This window comes from Pimephales promelas, chromosome 13 (genome assembly GCF_988280905.1).
Source record: "Pimephales promelas chromosome 13, fPimPro1.hap1.1, whole genome shotgun sequence".
Classification (NCBI taxonomy): domain Eukaryota; kingdom Metazoa; phylum Chordata; class Actinopteri; order Cypriniformes; family Leuciscidae; genus Pimephales; species Pimephales promelas.
In genome coordinates this window covers 35,478,246-35,502,233 of record NC_142781.1, presented here as the reverse complement: position 1 = coordinate 35,502,233, position 23,988 = coordinate 35,478,246, and the positions used below count along the sequence as shown (strand labels likewise).

Genomic DNA, 23,988 nt, shown 5'->3' with positions numbered 1-23,988 from the left:
GAGTTAAAACCGAATCAGTCGAGCGATTCACTGAAATGAACCGTCCGAACGAACCGACTCCCAAAAAGCCTAGCGCTACTACGGCGAGGGCGAGAGCGTGAATATTAATTACGCAACTTACTATTGCGAAGGAGTGGCTTCTGAATATTAAAAACCTAGTGATGACGTATTTGTTAACCATCCAATAGAAATGAACTGACTGTGAATATTTAGGCTACAACACGCCTTCGCTCTAGCAAAGAGTCACCGGAGGAACAGGAATTCTTTTTTAAATCCGCGGGTGGCGATTGGGCGCGCGCACACACACCTCCTGCAGCCATCAGAAGCCCGGACACAAATAGACAGGGACGCCAGCAGGCTGTGGTCAAGCGAGCAGGTGAAATTTTCCACTACGACCTGATTAGAGAGCTCGAGTCAGCGCAGAGCTCGTGCCCGACAGCGAGTTTCTCTCACAGGACAGGCCTGAGCACAGTACAGTAACTCACACACACACACACATCTCTGAGCTCGTCTGTGGAAGCTTTCTGCCAGCTCGAAGCAGTGATGGACTTCCTTGCTGGCTGTTTAGGAGGTAAGATACATCACTACTAGCACAGGAGACAGTCGAGTACATTCATGTCATGTCTGTGGTGTGAATCAGTAGATTAAGACTCGGTTAAGCTCGTTAAGAGGGGCTGTTAACCCTCGTCCTGTGCGCGAGGGCTTGTGGCCAGCAGATGGGTCAAATTAGATAGACTTGTAATCAGATCCGGTGATGTGCAGAAATTAATCATGCGTGTGTATTAAGTTTATTTTGAACTTCAGTAATGTCACTCACGGATCGATTTATTCACACATGCTGAATTATTTGTAGTGTGGCGGGATGCCACGTCAAACAGGACACGTGATACGGTTGAGTTTTTGTTTATTGTATTTCTGAAATGCCTAGTATTAAGATCTATAATGTGCTAAAGAGCTAATATAATTAAGGAATTAATATTCTGTCATCTATCTGCCTATAACTTAATATTTGTTTAGCTATCTAAACAAACAACAACAACAACAACAACAAGTATTGACCGTTAGTTTATGTTGAAGTAGTTGATGTCACGTGATGGAATTCTGTTTTGCTGCGTTCGAAGGAGTGGAATGTTACATTGTGACAGATTGATTGTGACGTTCTAAATCTGGTTACAATGTCAACGTTCTTCTGAAAGGCTGTTTACATTTAAACCTTTGATAAGATGATGTCACGTGTAATGTAATGTACAGTGCATAGCTGAACGAATATACACAAATTCAAGGAATCAATCAATGTGTTTCATTTGCTACAACAAATAGAACATTAATTTTAAACGCTACTGTAACGTAAGCGCATCATAAAGCGTTGATGGCTTTGATCATGAATATATGTCTTCGGGGTCATGGATAACTAATTGTCTGAATATGGCATAGTCCAAGTGAGAGCTTATGATTGATTTCTGAATGACTATGTAACCTACAAGCCTCCTTGAAGTCCTTCTATTCTCTTGTGCAAATAACAGACATGCTGTGAAATGTTTCCCAGAACATCCCAGAATAACCCGTCCATGTCCAGTTAAACTCCCGGGACACACACACACCCCTGCGTGAGCCAATCCAGCGGCGGGACGAGGGCTGCGCCTTCATATCGGCTTGTGTTTCATTTCACAGCGCTTCAGAAGTGCTGGAACACAGTAGGGTGGATCAGCACAGCGTTCATGTTTTCCTATGTTTATAAATGATGTGCAGATCATGTACGATATAGATGCTAACACAGCTTTCCTGAAGCTCAAACAGTACAGCGATGGCGCTCGCAACGCCAAGGTCATGGGTTCGATTCCCTGAGAAAGTCAGAACCTTGAAATACAATGTAAGTCGCTTTGGATAAACGCATACATGTAAATGTAAAACCTCTGTGAACGCGCAGTACGCAAATCAATGATAGAGAGTTCGACCAATCACAGCATTCGCTTCATTCCCCAAATAGCAAGCAGAAATGTTTGATTAATACATAAGGCCAATCATTAAAAAGAGACTGTAAATGGAGTACAGTAATCACGAGTAAACCGGTCGGGTGGATCATGTTTTACCTGTACTGTTTTCTGTGTTGTTGTTGTTTTTGGCCGAATGAAGAAATTAAATATAGACATACAGCGAATATGAGTTATTATCTTTGTTTTGGTTTGATTATGACCAGTGTTTATACTAAAATACTGCCTTAACAGGAGTTCAGCCATAATTCAGATATCTATATCACTGTCAGTGTCCAGTCGGATGCCTTAACACTTTCAGCACAACATAAGCAAAGATTTTAATATATATATATAAATAATTATATACTATTTATAATATTAAGTGTGTGTGTGTATAAATATAATATAATTATAATATAATTAAAAAATATAATATACTTTTATGTACACTGTAAAAAATGCTGGGTTGTTTTAACCCAATTTTGGGTCAAATATGGACAGCCATTGAGTTACATTTGTAAATGACATTTTTAACCCAATGTTTGAGTTTGTCCATATTTGACCCAAAATTGGGTTAAAACAACTCAGAATTTTTTGTATATAAATGTGTATATAAATGCATAAAAAACATACAAGTTAATGTGTGTATATATATATATATATATATATATATATATGATAAATAATTGGATAATTTATATTATATATAAATGCATGCCATAAACACACAAATATATTACAAATAAAATCTATTTAAACAAATTGCAAATTTGCACAGTTTTTTACTCAATTTAATGCTATATTTAATATTTTTTTATGTGCACCAATACAACAATACACAATACTAAACCCCTATTTACCTGCACATTTTTAAATATATTTTTAACATAAAATATTCCACGCACACAGAGACTTTCGTGAACGCGTGATTGATTCGGGTAAATGGACTGTAAATGAATCACATTTCCGATTATGTTTTAATTTTCGTAGCAGCAGCAAATATTTAATGAACATCACCGTCATCACACTGTAACCCTGATGAGGTGAGTGTGTAGTGAATGCTGCGTGCTGATTGGTCAGGCCTGGCCGACGCCTTTGGTTTTGATTGTGCGTGTGTGTGTGTTTGTGTAGTACTGAGAGTAACTCGAACCTCATGTGAGATTTCCAGTCCAACAAGTGTGGCTCTAAAACACAGATCTAACTCTGTTGTCCATGTATAGCTGTGCTCATGACCAAAAATAAAAGTTTGTGTTTACATAACATATATATATGTATGTATATATGTATATGTGTATATGTATGTGTGTATGTGTATAATTATTTTGTATATATAAATACACTCATATACATGTATATATTTTAGAAATATGCATGTATATACTTTATACATCATATAATATTTAATATATAAATAATAAAATTTTTGTTAAATGTATACATGTATATATTACAAAATAATTATACACCGTACACACACACATATATTATGTAAACACAAACTTTAATTTTGGATGTGATTACTCGTTGTCCAGCGCTAATAGTTTCATAATATTGTTTAACATAAATATCCATTGTTTTGTCATGAATCCAATCCTCTAAACTCCTGTATGTGTGTGTTTGTTCAGGAGCTGCCGGTGTTCTCGTCGGACATCCCTTCGACACGGTGAAGGTACGTCCTCCCTGTTGACTCCTCAGAGCAAACGCTCATCATTGGTATTTCTGTCTGGCGTTAGCGGCTCGAGGTTGTTGTCCGCCATGACACTTTACTCGATCATATCCGTTTCTGAACCCTGTGACTTAAACATAGATCATTCTGTGAAAGCACATCATACCCGCGGTGTGCTACTGGCTAAACACAGCGATGTTGATAACTTAGGGCGAATGTGTTGTGAAATCTGAATAATTGCCTTGTTTATGTTGCAATATATATATATATATATATATATATATATATATATAATAAAAAAAATATATATATATATATATATAAGTATTTTATATTTGTATATATATAAGTATTTTATATTTGTATAAATTTGTATAAATATATAAATGAATATTAGTTATGTAATTTCTATATGATTATTGAGAATATATATTATACTATTTTATCCAATATTATAAATTATATATTTTCAACTGTACATTAAATGCATTGTATCTAATGCAAATACATGTTTTTTTAAATTTGGATTATACAATATGATTATTAATACTGCTGTTAAATACCTAAAAAAAAAACACTCTTTGCTTCATTTGTAATTTGTTTTAATTGTTCATGTATTATTTGTTATGAAGCTTTTTTTTTTATTTTTTTTTTATTACGGTCTACTTGCTTGTCTTGAATATTCAGGCCCTACTTGGAAAAAACCTCCTTGGCACAAAATAATAAGTGAACGATTACATTGTTTTTAATGTATACGGCAGCATATTACCTTCTTTACAGATTCACACATGTCTTTTTATCCAGTGACAGTAAGTTTTTTGTGGGATTTCTTCTTACAAAGTTTGAAACTGCAGCTTTTCCTACAACCCGGCGTGTTTCGAGTGCTCTGCGTTTCATCTGTTGTGATAAACACTGAAGGTGTGTGTAACCAGACTGTGTGTCCTGTAGGTTCGACTGCAGGTCCAGAGTGTGGATAAACCTCTTTACCGAGGAACCTTTCACTGTTTCCAGTCCATCATACGGCAAGAGTCTGTGAGTCCACACTTATATTCACACTATATATATATACACACTTATACTTACATTCTTCTGTTTACATGTTCATGTGTTCAACACTAAGCTGAATAATGACACTAGTATCCACAGCTCAATTTCAATCAGTCTCATATTTAATGCAGTGTTTTTTCACTGTGAAGCTGCTTTATAATATTATATATTTATACTATTTCTATATTTTTGATGTATAAAGTACTAAATGTGACCATAAGGCATATATATTAAGATATTATACACATTTACTTTATGATTTCTGTATATATATATATATATATATATATATATATATAAAGAAATTAATATTTTTATTAAAAAAGGATGCATTAAATTTATAATAACATAAATGTGTCTTGATCATCAGATCCTCATATTAGAGTGATTTCTGAAGGATCATGTGACACTGAAGACTGGAGTAATGATGCTGAAAATTCACAGGAATAAATTACACTTTACTGTATATTCAGCTTTTTACATCTGAATAATATTTTGTAAATTTTATAGTATTTTTGATCAAATTAAAGCAGCCTTGCTGTCTTATAAAAAGTTTTTTTTTTTTGAAAAAAAAACAACAACTTTTGAACAGTGAACCCCAAACTTGAACCCTTTTGAACCCCAAACTTTTGAACAGTAGTGTATATATAAATTAAATGTATTATTATATTGCTCAGGAATTATTCAGTATTTTTTAGTGAATTAAGAAGCTCCATTTTAGTAACTTTTTCCCGCCTTTTCACTCTGACACCAAAACCCAAATCTGTGTGTGAGAACATGTTCAAATCTAGGTCGCATTCGACCGCAGTGGAAGAAGCACAGCCGCAACATTCACCTTTATTTCTACATTCACCTGTATTTCTACAGAGCTTTCTACTGTTCAAATGCTCTCAAAACAGCATCACAGTAATTAACAGGGAAAAACAGCATCAATGATTCAACCTTCACAAGACTATATGAGAGTTATTTAAATTCTGCTGTAAAGCGTCTCTAAAAAGGCTATAGTGTCATTGAGTTTCCCAGAGAGAGCGTAGTGTCGGCCCACATCCGGCCCACATCTGGGACATGTGGACTCGCACCTCAAAAAAGGCTTTTCTTACTCAGCATTTCTGTCTTGTTTCCAGTCCAAATATCTAAGTCTTGTTTTCTGGGGCGAGAAATCAAATTGAAGTGAGTTTTTTTTTTTATATAAACAAGCTTAATTATCTGCCAATGAGGTCAGAAAAATCATCTTAATTCAAACGGAAACAAGATTATTTTTCTAACCCCATTGTCAGATCATTTTGCTTGTTTTAAGCAAAAACTCACTTGTTTTTTATTTCCCCCCAGAAAACAAGACATGATATCATTTGTCATTTCACTTTCTTATATAATCCATCTTGATTTAAGAATTGTTTGATATTTGGACTGGACCCACACTACAGTATGTTGCTGTCTGCAGGGTTCATTAAAGGAGTAGTTCACTTTTAAAAACAACTTTTGCACATAATTTACTCGCCCCCGTGTCATCCGAGATGTCCATGTCTTTCTTTCTTCAGTCGAAAAGAAATGAAGGTTTTTGATGAAAACATTCCAGGATTTTCTCCATAAATGGACTTCAATGGGGACCAAACGGCTCAAGGCCCAAAAGACAGTTTCAGTGCAAACTGTTCAAAGGGCTTTAAACGACACCAGACGATGAATAAGGGTCTTATCAAGCGAAACGATCGCTCATTTAATAAATAAATAACAAAGTTTAAGTTTTATAAGCTCAAATGCTCGCCTTGCTCTGTTCGTGACTCTCCTGTTCGAAGTTGTTTATCAAAATAAACAAATCTTTTTCTGTGGCAATTCGTTCATTTCGTTCGTTGAATTGAGCAAATGACTCATTTTGATAAACGAGCTGTCATCCAGCGCAGCTCCTGGAGCGAGCAAATGGTGAAACTCGCCAAACGGTTCGCCTCCGAAGGGTCCGGTGGACACAAATACGCCGACGATGATCCCCACTCTCGATGAATGCTTGAATAACATAAAAAGATGGCCGCCAACGGGTTTCGACTCCGATGCGCGTAAATTTCGCTTCAAACTTTTTTTTTTACACGTGTCAATTTCGCTCTTGACGCACGAATGAATTCAAAGTGTTCAAGCGTATAACTAGACGCCTCTTTTGTGAACGCACAGTTACACTACGTGAATTCACTCGAGAAGATGAAGAGTTGAATAAAGTCGTTATTTTTGTGTGTTTTTTACGCACAGAAAGTATTCTCGCCGCTTGATAAACTGAAGGTTGAGCCGCTGTCGTCACTCTGACTATTTTAACGATGTCTTTAATAACTTTCTGTTAGTCATTCTGGAAGTGATCGCTTGCGCACCGACGTCACTCTTTGTTCATACATGATTTCGGAAGTTTTACCTTTCACTAAACATATTTAGATATACGGGAAACCGCAATGGAAGACGATTTCGGTATATCTAAATATGTTTAGTAAAAGGTAAAACTTCCGAAATCTCCGTGTAAATACTGAGTGACGTCACACGCAAGCGATCACTTCCGGCGTAACATTGAACTGATTCAGTTCGGTTCAGTTCGGAACAACTGATTCAGATCACTGTGATTACACGAGGTAAAAACGATATAAATACTGTTGGTTTTCTCACACAAACCGCTCGTTTCGTGTCTTAGGCCATCAGTGTGTACTTACATTTACGAGTCATTAAATCATGTTTAATTTGGACTTCTCTGTGCTGCTCTTTGGTAGACCCCCTTAGCCTCCAGTCTATGACTGATAGACAACAACGGTTTGACTGAAAAATGTCAAAATTGAAAATACTGTGGAAACAAAGACACCTACATCTTAGATACCCTTGAGGTAAGATAAAACATATCAAAAATTAATTTCAAAGTGAACTATCCCTTTAAATATCTGAAGATGAAGGAAAGTGTGACGGGGTTGAACAAGTCATTACTGACAGAGTTTACATGTTTTCTTTTAGAGTCGTGTTACGTTAATTACTAACGATCTTTACAACGGAGGTGAATCAATCAAAACTAACTCTATCTGGACAATAACTTTATTCAAGTTCTCTGGATAACAATCAGTGTTACGGTAATCTCCTGTTATCATTGTTAAAAGCGCTGTATAAATGAGACGTGACGTTATGCTCACCCTTTCCCACAGGTGTCTGGCCTTTATAAAGGCATTGGTTCGCCCATGATGGGTCTGACCTTCATCAACGCCATCGTCTTCGGCGTGCAGGGCAACACCATGCGCAGGTTGGGCGAAGACACGCCCCTGAACCAGTTCCTCGCCGGAGCGGCGGCCGGCACCATCCAGTGCGTGATCTGCTGCCCGATGGAGCTGGCCAAAACCCGGATGCAGATGCAAGGGACGGGCGAGAAGAAGTCATCCTCGCGGAAAGTGTATAAAAACTCTTTGGATTGCCTCGCTCGCATCTACCAGCGCGAGGGAATACGTGGCGTCAACAGAGGAATGGTCACGACTCTAATCCGCGAGACGCCAGGATTCGGCGTTTACTTCCTAGCGTACGACCTCCTGACGCGCTCGCTTGGCTGCGAACCGGAGGATCCGTATATGATTCCCAAACTCCTGTTCGCCGGCGGGATGTCGGGAATCGCGTCTTGGCTTTCCACGTATCCCGTGGATGTGATTAAATCGCGGCTCCAGGCCGACGGCGTCGGGGGCAAGTACCAATACAGCAGCATTATGGACTGCACGAGGAAGAGCATCCAGCGCGAAGGCTGGCGAGTTTTCACTCGCGGACTGACTTCCACTCTCCTCCGGGCTTTCCCGGTCAACGCTGCAACGTTCGCCACGGTCACCCTCTTCCTTTTGTACGTACGCTCGGACGAAGCTCCTAAAGATTGCGAGACGGCTCCTCATCACGCGCCGATACAAACGCAGCCGTCCAGCCTGTGAGTAACTTTCTCGGGTCACTCTCATCTCTGACTTAGTCTTGAAGTAGAGCACTTGTTACTAATCAAACAGTTCGCTGCACGTCTGTCCACTGTTAACCCTGTAAAATGACTTGAGATCTGCATTTGTAAATATATTTTTTTATATATTTAAGAATCGTTCCCTGTTTCTGCCTTACGAGAACGGCTAAAGTAAGAGTCCGACGTCTGAAAGTCTGTCACTGTTGGCACCTTTGATTTTTTTCTTGGCAGAACTAGAAAAACTTGCTTTGAATTGGGTATTTTTTTGCTGTGTTGAAGGTCTGAACTTAACTTTAGTCTGGTCGGACCGCATTTTTAGGTCCATGCAAGTGAAAGCAAGACTGTAATGGCTTAGGTCATAGTGTAATGGGTCATTTGATGTCATCTCATTGTACTCTAAATCCCACCTAGACATTGATTGACAAATGTGATTCTGTCACTGGGGAATTTAGTCTTTGTTATTAAGGCCTTTTTTATTCTTTTAGTTATTCTTTTACTCTTTCTAGTTGAAGCTGCTGGTGAAAAGGTTGGGATATCTTGGCCCAGAGTTAAACTGATCTCATCTTGTGCAATGAATATGGTAGACACACCCCCAGTTATGTTTGCTGATCTTACCCCAAAGTTTCTTACTGTCTACTTGAATTGTATTAACTTAAAACCTAATTTGGTTGGAAAAAAAGAGAAAGAACTAAAGGTTTTGGTCCGTGCGTCTCCTCCCCAATGGTTTATGATGTATGATCTACAAAATGACTGCAATATTTGCATGTTTTCTGTAACTTATTAAATTGTTGGGATATCTGGCCCAGTGTAACCATCTATACTGCTGTTACTATGAAAAACAAACTGCTGTGTTTTAGTCACGTCTTTTGATTTACTGAAGTTTGTCAGTTTGTAAAATCAATAGATATTTTATGTTTGTATGTATATACAGAGGCTTGAATTTTCTCTGCATATTGAAAGATGTGTAAATATGTCAGACTAAAACACGCGATTGGAAAGGAAGCGTATAGAACGGCTTTTAAAGAAATGCTGCTCTTTTTGTAACGGTAATGGATTGTATTAAATGTAAATATGTAGCGTTTGATAAAAAGGGAAGTTTATAGAGAGAGATGCTTTGAAACGTGATATCTTCTGTGAGAAATGTAAATAAGTTGTTTTTGAGTTGCAGAAGTGTTGAAATGATTTTAATTTGAATAGTTGTAGATTTTTCTTTTTCCAGTTTGTCGTCACTGTTGAAGAGATGGTCACATGTTTGTCCTATTTTTGTATGAAATGCTGCTCCCATTTGAAATGTGGTTGGCCTGAAACAGTTTTTCAATTGCTTTTGGTCAGATAAAATAAAATGTGAAAATAAACGGGATAACTGATGTGTATTGTCTTTTTTTTTTTGTCTTCATATATAAGTTGTTGCCTTATATTCTAATGTGATGAACAAGAATAAGATTTGTGATTTAAAAGCATTTTCTTTTATTTTGGTTTTAACATGTAAGTGCATTTCAAATTCTATGCAAAAATTTCAGTCTTGAGTGATTGTGTAATGTTCTTGTTCAATCACATTTGGGTCAAAGACGAAAAGTTCTTCAATAATCAAAATTTTTTCATGCGTTAAAATATCTTGAAAAATACCCTCACTCAGAGATCCACTGGTTGACAATCACACGTTGATCTGATTGATTACAAGGTCGATTTCAAAGCGTGTTTTTGAGAGTCTTTGGTTCACTGCAGTTTTAAGCAGAAAATATGTTGTCGACTTATGTACTTAAACATGATTTGTATTAAAACGTATTAAAAAGACCACATAAACAACATTAAACACTTGGTTTTCACCACAGGGGGACTTTAAATCTCTATTCTTTTTAACACTATCCGTAAAACCACTAGATTTTACCCATTTGCCAGCAAGATGTTTGTGTAAGAAAGTGAAAAACGTTTCAAAATATATTAATTTAATATGATCACATATTCTTTTATATCTATTTTAATAACTACAGGTCAGAATAAGTATATTGTACATAAATGTATATAATTACTCTGAATAACCTTTTACCAAAAAGAGATAATTGCAATGTTTTTATTATCAGTCTGTATCATCCAAATAGTTTTAATAATATTCCTGGGTAAATGACGGCAGAAGCGGATGTTAAAAATTATAAGCATTTTATTTTTCTGTTCTGATGCTCCCTGCCATGCTTGCATAGCTTTCACTTTGTTTCTGACTTGCTCAGCCACAAAATGACTCCTTTTAGCTATATTTATGAATACTTTTTGTTTGCCAACATTATCAAGATGGGTATTTTGGGTGAAGAATCGAATCTATGGCCTCTCTATTTGTGGGCATCTCAAACAAATCAATAAGATAAATAAAACAATACAAAAATGCATTGAAAGAGTAATATTTATTAAGTTTTACTCATAAGTGCTAATCCAGACAGTAATAGTCGGCCCAGATCCGGCCCACATCTGGTACGTCTGTAAATTATTTTAGAACGGCTACTTGTTTCTTTTAATACTGAATGACCTCTTACTGCATGTTCAGGACAAAAGTCCCCTGGTTATTTCAATATAAAAAAAACAGCAAGCCACAGTCCTTGTAATAAAACACAGCCAACATGTATTTGAAAATGCCAAGAAAACAAATGATACCTTTTTTTGTATGGAAAATTAAATTTTACGCGGACACCAAAATTCGTGGCCATTTATGGTTTGACTAATATTTAAAGCTTTACAGGTCTCAAATAAGGTGTATTTGTAGATGTGCTAATCTTAAAACAAGTGAACAAACAAATCTAGGTACTCAAGACTGAACATTACTCATCCAGGGATTTCTTCCCAGGTACTCCATCTCTTGTTTTAGCACGCAGTTTGTTTACTTGAGATTCTGCGATGTCTGCGCGCTCTTCTGCCTCTTCTAGCTCGTGCTGCAGTTTTCGTAATTTAGCCAAGTTGGCATTAGCCTGTTCCTCGGCTTCCTCGGCAGAGCGCTTGTAGGATTTTACTTTCAGTTGCAGCTTGTCCACCAAGTCCTGCAGCCTTGCCAAGTTCTTGCGGTCCTCGTCTGTCTGATAAGTCAGCTCCTTGATTCGTCGATCATACTTTCTCACACCTTTAATGGCCTCAGAGCCTCGCTTTTGCTCTGCGTCCAACTCATTCTCAAGGTCACGGATACGTGCCTCCATTTTCTGTAGCTGCTTCTTCCCTCCTTTCATAGCGACTTGCTCGGCTTCATCGAGACGGTGCTGTAAGTCCTTAATGGTCTGTTCCATGTTCTTTTTCATCCTTTCTAGGTGTGCACTGGTGTCTTGCTCTTTCTTCAACTCCTCAGCCATCATAGCGGCGTCAGTGATGGCTTTTTTCGCCTTTTCATCTGCATTGCGGTTCTCTTGCACCAGCTCCTCCATTTCATTTTGCAGCTGAAGCAGATCTGACTCTTGCTTCTTCTTTTGGTTGATGAGGCTAGTGTTTTGGGAGTGCAAGAGTTGCATCCTCTCAGTTGCTTCGGTTAGTTCTTGCTCTGCTAGTTTGCGAACCCTCTCTGTCTGTTCCAGCACGGCTCTCAGCTCTTCTAGTTCTGCTTGAATCAGGTTGTTCCTCCGCTCTAACAGGGCAATGTTTTCTTTGAGATCATCATTGCTGTGAAGGGTGTCGTCCATCTGGAGTTGAGTGTCTTTTAGGCAAGACTGGACCATCTTCAGCTGCTTCTGGGCATCAGATGCCTGTCTGTTGGCCTGGCTTAATTGAATTTCCATTTCATTAAGGTCTCCCTCCATCTTCTTTTTTACTCTCAAGGCTTCGTTACGGCTTCTCGTCTCTGCCTCGAGAGAAGCCTGCAAGGACTCAACCATGCGTTGGTAGTTTCTCTTAGCTTGTTCCATTTCCTCATCCTTCTCAGCCATCTTACGCTCCACATCTGCCTTCATCTGGTTGAACTCCAGCTGAGCTCGTAGGATCTTACCCTCCTCGTGCTCAATCGAAGCATCGGCTTCTTCTAGTGCGGACTGCAACTCGGCTTTCTCCTGTTCCAACTGTTTCCTCAGTTTTTCTAACTCATGGACACTCTTTCGTCCTTCCCCCACTTGATCCGTCAAGTCAGAGATTTCCTCCTGTAGATTCTTGTTTTCCCTCTTGATGGTCTCGAGGTGATCCAGAGTTTCTTCATAGGAATTCTTTAGCTTAAAGAGCTCGGTACTTAAGCTGCGAGCTTCCTTTTGCGCTGCCTCGAGCTCACATTGTGACTCTTCATACTTTTGCTTACACTCTGCAATGACTTTGTCGAATGACCTCTGTTTTTTGTCAAGGGCGGCAGACGCCGCATTTGACCGTTCGAGGTCTAGCATCAGATCTTCGATCTCATTTTGTAGCCTATGTTTTGTTTTCTCAAGAGAAGAACACTTTGCATTCACTGCTTCCACTGCGTCCTCTGCTTCTTGCAATTTCTGAACAAGTTTCTTTTTGGCTTCCTCCAGTTCCTCAGTCTTCTGAATGCCGTCAGTCTCATACCTCGCCCTCCACGTTGCTACCTCTGTGTTGGCCTTTGATAAGGCTCGTTGGAGCTCAGCTTTTGCTTCTTGTTCCTCTTCGAATTGCTCTCTTAGCAAGTCACAATCATGACGGGCTGACTGGACAGCGTGAGCAAGAGCATTTTTTGCCTTCACCTCTTCCTCAAGTTGCCTCCTCAGATCTTCAAGTTGCTGTGTGTAGGAAGTCTTTCCTCTAGTGAGTTGGGAAATCAGACATTCCTTCTCCTCCATTTGTCGTCCAAGTTCCCCATTCTCAGTCAGCAGCTTGGCTTTCTGGGTAGACAAGTCATTAAGAGCTCTCTGGGCTTCTTCAGACTTCGACCTATGCTCATTCATCTGATCTTCCAGTGAACGGCACATCTTTTCAAGATTTACCTTGGCCTTTACAACGCTCTCCATGTTTGAGGAAAGGTCGTCCAATTCCAGCTTCAATTCAACTTTGTCTTTCTCTAACTTTTGTTTTACCCGTTGCAAATTATCGATCTGTTCCCCTAGTTCAGCAACACTGTCTGCATGCTTCTTCCGAAGAGAGGCGGTAGTGGTCTCATGCTGGAGGGTGGATTCCTCGAGGTCCCGCCGTAACCTCTGAAACTCAGCCTCCCTTTTTTTACTGAGTTCTACCTGAACGGATGTTGCCCCACCTGCCTCCTCCAGGCGCTCGCTGATGTCTTCCAGTTCTCGGGAAATATCAGATCGCTGTTTCTCCACCTTCGCACGAGCCGCACGTTCCGCATCCAGCTCCTCCTCCAGTTCTTCGATTCGAGCTTGATTTTCTTTTAATTTTTTCTGCAACTGCACTGAAGCCGTTTGCTCATCTTCAACCTTTCCATTCAGCTGATTTATTTCAAAGTCTTTCTTTTTAAGTTTTTCCTCTAGCTGCTGTTTGTCATTCTCTAAGTCCATTGCATTCTCCTGAGTCAGTTTTACATCTCCTTCCAGTTTTCTCTTGCTGCGCTCCAAGTCCATCCTAACTTTTTTTTCCTGTTCCAGTGAGCCCTCAAGGTCATCCACCTGTTGTTCAAGCTTAGCTTTAGCTTTTGTCAATGCATTGACTTTGTCCTCCTCACTTTGAAGGTCATCCAGTGTTTGCTGGTGAGCCTCTTGTAGAGCTTTTTTCTCTTTGGTGAGTTTCATTATGTTTTCATCAAGGGATGCCATTTCCTCAGTCAGATTCTTTACTTTGTTCTCAGTGGCATGTTTTTCCTTTTCCACCTTGGCCAGTGTCAACTCCAGGTCATCTATATCTCTCTTGAGCTCAGAACATTCATCCTCCAACTTGCGTTTCTTAGCTGTGAGGTCTGCATTTACCTCTTCCTCGTCATCTATACGTTCTGACAGCTCTTTGACTTTGGCTTCTAGCTGGATCTTGCTTTTTATGAGCTGTTCGCATCGTTCCTCGGCGTCAGTTAGGGTGTCTTGCTCAGATTGCAGCTGAAGGAACAAGTCGTTCTTCTCTTGGAGCAGACTGACCATTTTCTCTTCTAACTCTTTCCTCCTGGCCTCAGATTTCTCCAAAGCTTCCTTTAACTTATTGAATTCGTCTTTCATGTTTGCCATCTCCTTTTCAGACTCGGCACTCTTCAGCAAGGGTTTGATCTTAAAGAATAATTTCATCCACGGCCAGTTTTTCACACCGAGGAAGGACCGAAGGTTCCACTGAATGACCATGAGGGCATCTCTGCGCTCCACCAGTTTCTGGTACTCGACTCTCATCAGTAATCCACGAGTGTAAGCTTGGATCCCAGTGAGGATACGAGCGAGTTGGTCATCTCGCATCTCCTCTAACGTACCGAGCAGGCCAGCTTTAAAAAAGACTTTTGTGTTGCCAAATTTGTATTGGGTGTGGTCAATGTCTAGTGACCCCAGTAGCTTCTCGGCACTCTTCTTGTTCTCAAGGAACTGGCCTTCTGGGATGGCAGATGCGTTTAGGATTCTGTACCTCTGCTTGAAATCCCCATAGAGGATTCTGTTTGGGAATCCTTTTCTGCAAATCCTAATACCCTCCAGTACACCGTTGCAACGAAGCTGGTGCATGACCAGACAGTTGTCCATGATTCCAGGAATCTTGCTCTCATTTGGAATCAAACAGCGAACAAAGTGTGGGTGTGTGGTCTTCAGATTGGTCATTAATTTGTTGAGGTTTTCTCTGTGCAGGGCAGACACTGTCTGAAAAGATGACCCCTTCTTCTTGGCCCCTTTCCCACCTGACTTTTCAGATGCATCTCCTGCATAACTCGAGAATAGAAGACTCAACAACTTCAAAGAAGACTTCTGATAGAGCCCAACCACTGTTTCGTTCAACGGGTCTCTGTTTTTCACCAGCCAGCCGCTAATATTATAGTCAACAGTACCTGCGTAATGGGCTAAGGCAAAGTGTGCCTCTGCCTTTCCCTTCACAACTCGTGGCTTCTGGAAAATGTTCGTCTTGCCCAGGTGGTTGTCATACAGCTTTGCTTTGAAAGTCTGATCGCTGGCCTTTGGAAACATGCACTCTTCCTCCAGAATGGACATGATCCCTAGGGGTTTCTCAATCAATTCGATGCAAGCTTGCAGATCCATCCCAAAGTCAATGAACTCCCAATCAATTCCCTCTTTTTTATATTCCTCTTGTTCCAAGACGAACATGTGGTGATTGAAAAACTGTTGCAGCTTCTCATTTGTAAAATTGATGCAGAGTTGTTCAAATGTGTTGAAATCAAAGATCTCAAAGCCTGCTATGTCTAGCACACCAATGAAATGCTGGCGATGTTGCTTTGTGTCAAGGGAGTGGTTGATTCTTACCACCATCCAGTTGAACATTTTCTCATACACTGACTTTGCCAGTGCACCAATAGAGTAGTAGACTTGGTCCACGCTCTGTCCTTTAGTAACATACTCATTGCCCACCTTGACCCTTGGATGGCAGACTCCTTTGAGAAGGTCAGCAGAGTTCAGCCCCATTAGATAAGCTGCCTTATCTGCATCTTCAGTACCGTCAGGCTCTGCCTGCTCTTCACGCTGTTTCTGCTTGAATTTCAGATTGCCATAGTGCATGATAGCACCTGTCAGCTTGTAGACGCCCATCTTTTCTTCAGATGTGAAGCCAAGGACATCAAACGCCTGGTCAGTAGCAATCAACTCCTCGTTGTCATTGATGGATGCGACGGTTACTTCTCCTTGGGAGATGTAAGAGTAGTCATATGGATTATTAGTTATCAACAGCATGTCCAGCAGTTCAGGCTTTTCATTGGACAGGATTTGGAAGAAAATGTGGTAGTTCCTCTCGGACTTCAGCTGAAAGGTCACCCGAGACTTCTCCAGCAGGTATGTTTCGACGTCTGCCGAAGCGAGTTTACCGCTTGTCCCGAAATGAATGCGGATGAATTTCCCAAAGCGAGATGAGTTGTCGTTTCGGACTGTTTTAGCATTGCCAAAAGCCTCCAGTGCAGGATTAGCCTGAATAATCTGATCTTCCAGGGTCCCCTTGCTAGAGTCTTTCTTTCCAGTCGCTCCACCAGCGGCAGCAATGCTTGCAAAATACTGGATGACCCTCTTGGTGTTGACGGTCTTCCCAGCACCGGATTCTCCAGTGATGAGGACCGACTGGTTCTCCCGATCGGTTAGCATGTATTGATAAGCGTTATCCGAGATGGAAAAGATGTGAGGTGGGGCCTCTGTTCTTTTCTTACCTCGGTAGGCAGCGACTACCTCCGAGTCGTACACGGGTAACCACTTGTAAGGGTTGACCGTGACACAGAACAGCCCTGAGTAGGTGTAGATCATCCAGGCTGCGTAACGCTCTTTGAGGTTGAACAGCACTGCAGGCTCGTGAAGGAAAGTGAGCATCGCCATGTCTTCGATTTTATCGAATTTAGGCGGGTTCTGGGGATGGACGTCTCCATCCTTGACGGTCACTGTTCGCCCATCCTCAGTGTTAACAGTAGCCTTCCCTCCTTCCTTGCTGAGAATTTTCCCCTTCACAAACTCCACCTTTTCATCCACAACAAAGCATTCGGTCTTGATGTCAAAGGCTCTTGTCTGAGCTTCGAGACGCTCTTTATCCGACTTCCTCAGGAAGGGAGCAGCCTTTCCGAACTGTGCCATCAAAGCATCACCCATAGTGTCTGCTCGGTAATCTCCAAGTACAGCGAAAGTTGATGAACACGCCTCGGCTGAGGAAACTTTAGAGTCACAAACCGCTAGTGCTTGGTTTTTATAGAGGGTGACGGAGATCCAAATAAGGATGTGAAGGAAGGAACACAGGGACAGCGATTATCAAGAGCTAAAAGAAGTGCGGGGTCAGCAACACAACCTTTAGTTGTTGATATCCTTATATAGAAAACCGTGGTTGTTTCCATCCTTTAAATATATCAGACATGCCTCGAACATTAGGCATGATCCTCAAATTTTGCTTGTAATTAATGTGGTTACTTTAAATTAGCATTGTTTTGTGAATTATTATGATTTTAACGCAGAGGGGTCCAAATTCTGAGACCATGCTTCTTCTTTTTTGTCAAATTGTCATATAATTTGTAAGACAAATATGCAAAACAGAATTTTTTTTTTTTTTTTGCACCCCATTGTGTTTTCATTCATGCAAGATTTGTTTTTCTTTGAAAGAATGTAAAACTAGTATTCAGCAAGGATGCATTATATTTATCAAAAGTAACAGTTAAGACATTTAAAATTCCTGGAAAATAAAAAAATATGAAGAAGCACAACTGTTTTTCAAAATTTATAAAATATTATTTGAGCATCAGATTCTCATATTAGAGTGATTTCTAAAGGATAATGTGACACTGAAGACAGCAGTAATGATGATAAATTCAGCTTTGATCACAGGAATAAATTACACTTTGCTCTATATTCACATAGAAAACAGATATTTTAAATTGTAATATTTCACAATTTTACTGTTTTTTTTATTTAATAAATGCAGCCTTGGTGAGGAGTGACTGCTTTCAAAAACATTCAATATTACCCCCCCCCCACACACACACACACACACACATATACACATATATATGCAATACTAATATAAGATTGTGCATGCAATGCTAAACAAAAAAAAAAAAACAGATCACGTAATGTTAAAGTAAGACAAAGCTGTTGTGCTTTAATGGGAGTTGAAAGTGTGGAATCTGTTTGGCTTTTATCAGTGTTTGACTGCATAGCAGGGACTTTATCAAAGGTACTCAGATAGACACCTCAACATGAAGGACATCTCGACTCATCTCCACTCAAAAACACCCTTGAAATAGAATGCAAGAATGAAGTCGTTCCTCTTCTATTATCTGCCTTCCCTGTGCCTCACTTATCAAACAAGAAACAGAACAGAGCATCTGTAACTTCAATTCCCCTTTCAGCTCAATTCAAAAACTGTTTTATGAATGACGTACGCTCTTATTTCATGAATGAAGGCCAGTGCTCCTTATAAAATGATGCAAGCAAAAACATTTTACTGTAAATATTAACTTTTCTTGATAAACACAATTTAAGTAAATGTTACTGCTCTGTACAACTTACCTGTTATTATCAATTAAATCTGCTTACTTTTGAACTACTTAATTGAAGTAATTAAGTAAATATTACTATAATATTCGCATTTAGAATAAAGTAACATCTACTTAACTAAGTTAACAAACTCGATTAAACCACATTTTAAAGTGTATGCTTTACTTAGAAACATCTAAGTAAATAACACAATAGATATTGAAGTAATATGATCCCCGAACACTGAGACCTTGAATACTTGACGGTAACATTCGATAGACCGTTTATGAGTATGAATGTGTCGTTTTGAGTAGGAAATGAATCCAGATGTCATAAAATGGCAAGTTACTAAACCTAACAACAACAGAAATGATGAAACGGTGTAAATACAGCTGGAAAACAGTGAAAAATCAACCGTGTTTATTATTCATGCCCCAGTGGATGATGGGAACACCAGTATTAGAAAAGTTGAGTAGGTTTTACTTAATTTTATGTAGTTGAGATTTACACTTTAATTTCTACAAGCTTGAACTGAGTACTAATATATGATTTACATTCTTGCCTGAACTGCTACATGTTTTTTCAGTAGCAATTACGTTTTTAGCATGACAAACAGGCTTTTGTAAAGCATGCATTTACAGGTTTGTCCTCTCAGTAGCGAGCTTCAAGAATGTAAGTGCTACATAAGTAACTAACAAGCTTATCAGGTGGAAGATTAGCTGACATACCGCCACCTAAGTGTGTATGCTCACACACTTCATCCCTTACATGTTCATGCAACACCACAGCCGATTTAATCAGTGTGTGGTCAGAACGATTGCCACGGACCACACAATAATAATAGCTGGAAGGCGATACACCTGTGAAAGATATTTTGCATGAACAGCTCTCGATATAAAGTACTATAATTATGAAACGACACTCTTATTAAACAGACATCAATCACCCAACATCTTCCTGTAGCTGTACTGTGGTTTAGTTCACACGCCAACCATGCAAGAATACAATAAAATGCATTGCTTGCTTCTAGAAAATTAGTTTTTGCATGCAATTAAGGAAATGTTTGCAAGATGTGCTGAATTATAAAAATCATTTATTTTCCTTTTACATCTTGGAAGACCAAAACATCATTCAGTGTCTGAAAGTAGGGGTTTAGTTTTTACAAACAACAATTGAGATCCCACGTAGCATTTATGCCATTATAAATATCTCAATATCTCAGCTCTGGAAGGGTCTAGAGCCTCCATTTTTGCACTCAGGTCTAAGTCTCATGGCCATCTATCAGAATCCAGAGTTTCAAGAAGATCAGAGCAACTAAAAATTTCGAACCCAAAAAAAAAAACGACAGTGGTACCCCCTTTCGTTTTTTTTTTTTGTGCGAAAAAAATAAGTTTCTCCAAATTTCTTGAAACTCTGGATTCTGATAGAGGGCCATGAGACTTAGACCTGAGTGCAAAAATGGAGGCTCTAGACCCTTCCAGATCTGAGATATTGAGATCCCACGTAGCATTTATGCCATTATAAAAATAGTGGGTTTGTGGGATCTCAATATCTCAGCTCTGGAAGGGTCTAGAGCCTCCATTTTTGCACTCAGATCTAAGTCTCAGGGCCCTCTATCAGAATCCAGAGTTTCAAGAAGATCAGAGAAACTCAAAATTTCAACCCCCAAAAAAATCCGACAGTGGTACCCCTTTCGTTTTTTTTACGGGTCGAAATTTTTGAATTTCGATATCTCAGCTCTGGAAGGGTCTAGAGCCTCCATTTTTGCACTCAGGTCAAAGTCTCACAGCCCTCTATCATAAGCCAGAGTTTTGAGAAGATTGGAGAAACTAAATTTTTTGCCCAAAAACGAAAAAAAACGAAAGGGGTAACACTGTCGTTTTTTTTTTCGGGTCGAAATTTTGAATTTCGATATCTCAGCTCTGGAAGGGTCTAGAGCCTCCATTTTTGCACTCAGGTCAAAGTCTCGTGGCCATCTATCAGAATCCAGAGTTTTGAGAAGATTGGAGAAACTTAATTTTTCGCCCAAAAACGAAAAAAAAACGAAAGGGGTAACACTGTCGTTTTTTTTCGGGTCGAAATTTTGAATTTTGATATCTCAGCTCTGGAAGGGTCTAGAGCCTCCATTTTTGCACTCAGGTCAAAGTCTCACAGCCCTCTATCATAACACAGAGTTTTGAGAAGATTGGAGAAACTTAATTTTTTGCCCAAAAACGAAAAATAACGAAAGGGGTAACACTGTCGTTTTTTTTTCGGGTCGAAATTTTGAATTTCGATATCTCAGCTCTGGAAGGGTCTAGAGCCTCCATTTTTGCACTCAGGTCAAAGTCTCATGGCCATCTATCAGAATCCAGAGTTTTGAGAAGATTGGAGAAACTTAATTTTTCGCCCAAAAACGAAAAAAACGAAAGGGGTACCACTGTCGTTTTTTTTTTCGGGTCGAAATTTTGAATTTTGATATCTCAGCTCTGAAAGGGTCTAGAGCCTCCATTTTTGCACTCAGGTCAAAGTCTCACAGCCCTCTATCATAATCCAGAGTTTTGAGAAGATTGGAGAAACTTAATTTTTCGCCCGAAAATGAAAAAAAACGAAAGGGGTAACACTGTCGTTTTTTTTTCAGGTCGAAATTTTGAATTTTGATATCTCAGCTCTGGAAGGGTCTAGAGCCTCCATTTTTGCACTCAGGTCAAAGTCTCACAGCCCTCTATCATAATCCAGAGTTTTGAGAAGATTGGAGAAACTTATTTTTTTGCCCAAAAACGAAAAAAAACGAAAGGGGTAACACTGTCGTTTTTTTTTCGGGTCGAAATTTTGAATTTCGATATCTCAGCTCTGGAAGGGTCTAGAGCCTCCATTTTTGCACTCAGGTCAAAGTCTCGTGGCCATCTATCAGAATCTAGAGTTTTGAGAAGATTGGAGAAACTTAATTTTTTGCCCAAAAACGAAAAAAAAACGAAAGGGGTAACACTGTCGTTTTTTTTTTCGGGTCGAAATTTTGAATTTTGATATCTCAGCTCTGAAAGGGTCTAGCGCCTCCATTTTTGCACTCAGGTCAAAGTCTCACGGCCCTCTATCATAATCCAGAGTTTTGAGAAGATTGGAGAAACTTAATTTTTCGCCCGAAAATGAAAAAAAAAACGAAAGGGGTAACACTGTCGTTTTTTTTTTTCAGGTCGAAATTTTGAATTTTGATATCTCAGCTCTGGAAGGGTCTAGAGCCTCCATTTTGCACTCAGGTCAAAGTCTCACAGCCCTCTATCATAATCCAGAGTTTTGAGAAGATTGGAGAAACCAAATTTTTTGCCCAAAAACGAAAAAAAAACGAAAGGGGTAACACTGTCGTTTTTTTTTCGGGTCGAAATTTTGAATTTCGATATCTCAGCTCTGGAAGGGTCTAGAGCCTCCATTTTTGCACTCAGGTCAAAGTCTCACAGCCCTCTATCATAATCCAGAGTTTTGAGAAGATTGGAGAAACTTAATTTTTCGCCCAAAAACGAAAAAAAAACTAAAGGGGTAACACTGTCGTTTTTTTTTCGGGTCGAAATTTTGAATTTCGATATCTCAGCTCTGAAAGGGTCTAGAGCCTCCATTTTTGCACTCAGGTCAAAGTCTCACAGCCCTCTATCATAATCCAGAGTTTTGAGAAGATTGGAGAAACTTAATTTTTCGCCCAAAAACGAAAAAAAAATAAAGGGGTAACACTGTCGTTTTTTTTTCGGGTCGAAATTTTGAATTTCGATATCTCAGCTCTGAAAGGGTCTAGAGCCTCCATTTTTGCACTCAGGTCAAAGTCTCACAGCCCTCTATCATAATCCAGAGTTTTGAGAAGATTGGAGAAACTTAATTTTTTGCCCAAAAACGAAAAAAAACGAAAGGGGTAACACTGTCATTTTTTTTTCGGGTCGAAATTTTGAATTTCGATATCTCAGCTCTGGAAGGGTCTAGAGCCTCCATTTTTGCACTCAGGTCAAAGTCTCACAGCCCTCTATCATAATCCAGAGTTTTGAGAAGATTGGAGAAACTTAATTTTTTGCCCAAAAACGAAAAAAAAAACGAAAGGGGTAACACTGTCGTTTTTTTTTTTCGGGTCGAAATTTTGAATTTCGATATCTCAGCTCTGGAAGGGTCTAGAGCCTCCATTTTTGCACTCAGGTCAAAGTCTCACAGCCCTCTATCATAATCCAGAGTTTTGAGAAGATTGGAGAAACTTAATTTTTCGCCCGAAAATGAAAAAAAAAACGAAAGGGGTAACACTGTCGTTTTTTTTTTCAGGTCGAAATTTTGAATTTTGATATCTCAGCTCTGGAAGGGTCTAGAGCCTCCATTTTGCACTCAGGTCAAAGTCTCACAGCCCTCTATCATAATCCAGAGTTTTGAGAAGATTGGAGAAACCAAATTGTTTGCCCAAAAACGAAAAAAAAACGAAAGGGGTAACACTGTCGTTTTTTTTTCGGGTCGAAATTTTGAATTTCGATATCTCAGCTCTGGAAGGGTCTAGAGCCTCCATTTTTGCACTCAGGTCAAAGTCTCACAGCCCTCTATCATAATCCAGAGTTTTGAGAAGATTGGAGAAACTTAATTTTTCGCCCAAAAACGAAAAAAAACTAAAGCGGTAACACTGTCGTTTTTTTCCGGGTCGAAATTTTGAATTTCGATATCTCAGCTCTGAAAGGGTCTAGAGCCTCCATTTTTGCACTCAGGTCAAAGTCTCACAGCCCTCTATCATAATCCAGAGTTTTGAGAAGATTGGAGAAACTTAATTTTTCGCCCAAAAACGAAAAAAAACTAAAGGGGTAACACTGTCGTTTTTTTTTCGGGTCGAAATTTTGAATTTCGATATCTCAGCTCTGAAAGGGTCTAGAGCCTCCATTTTTGCACTCAGGTCAAAGTCTCACAGCCCTCTATCATAATCCAGAGTTTTGAGAAGATTGGAGAAACTTAATTTTTTGCCCAAAAACGAAAAAAAACGAAAGGGGTAACACTGTCGTTTTTTTTTCGGGTCGAAATTTTGAATTTCGATATCTCAGCTCTGGAAGGGTCTAGAGCCTCCATTTTTGCACTCAGGTCAAAGTCTCACAGCCCTCTATCATAATCCAGAGTTTTGAGAAGATTGGAGAAACTTAATTTTTTGCCCAAAAACGAAAAAAAACGAAAGGGGTAACACTGTCGGTTTTTTTTCGGGTCGAAATTTTGAATTTCGATATCTCAGCTCTGGAAGGGTCTAGAGCCTCCATTTTTGCACTCAGGTCAAAGTCTCACAGCCCTCTATCATAATCCAGAGTTTTGAGAAGATTGGAGAAACTTAATTTTTTGCCCAAAAACGAAAAAAAACGAAAGGGGTAACACTGTCGTTTTTTTTTCGGGTCGAAATTTTGAATT

The 23,988-nt window shown here is 39.3% G+C and overlaps 2 protein-coding genes across 2 annotated transcripts; one reads left to right on the top strand and one right to left on the bottom strand.

Moving 5' to 3' along the window:
- Positions 1-191: 191 nt before the first annotated feature.
- slc25a29 (solute carrier family 25 member 29) lies at positions 192-9,987 on the top strand. The gene is made up of 4 exons (XM_039690064.2): positions 192-571; positions 3,599-3,642; positions 4,588-4,671; positions 7,845-9,987. Exons 1-4 carry the CDS (start codon positions 544-546, stop codon positions 8,601-8,603), a joined length of 915 nt encoding a protein of 304 aa, XP_039545998.1. The 5' UTR covers positions 192-543; the 3' UTR covers positions 8,604-9,987.
- A 1,440-nt stretch (positions 9,988-11,427) lies between these two features.
- Positions 11,428-17,235, bottom strand: myh6 (myosin, heavy chain 6, cardiac muscle, alpha). The gene has a single exon (XM_039690063.2). It carries the CDS (start codon positions 17,233-17,235, stop codon positions 11,428-11,430), a length of 5,808 nt encoding a protein of 1,935 aa, XP_039545997.2.
- Between the last annotated feature and the right edge of the window lie 6,753 nt (positions 17,236-23,988).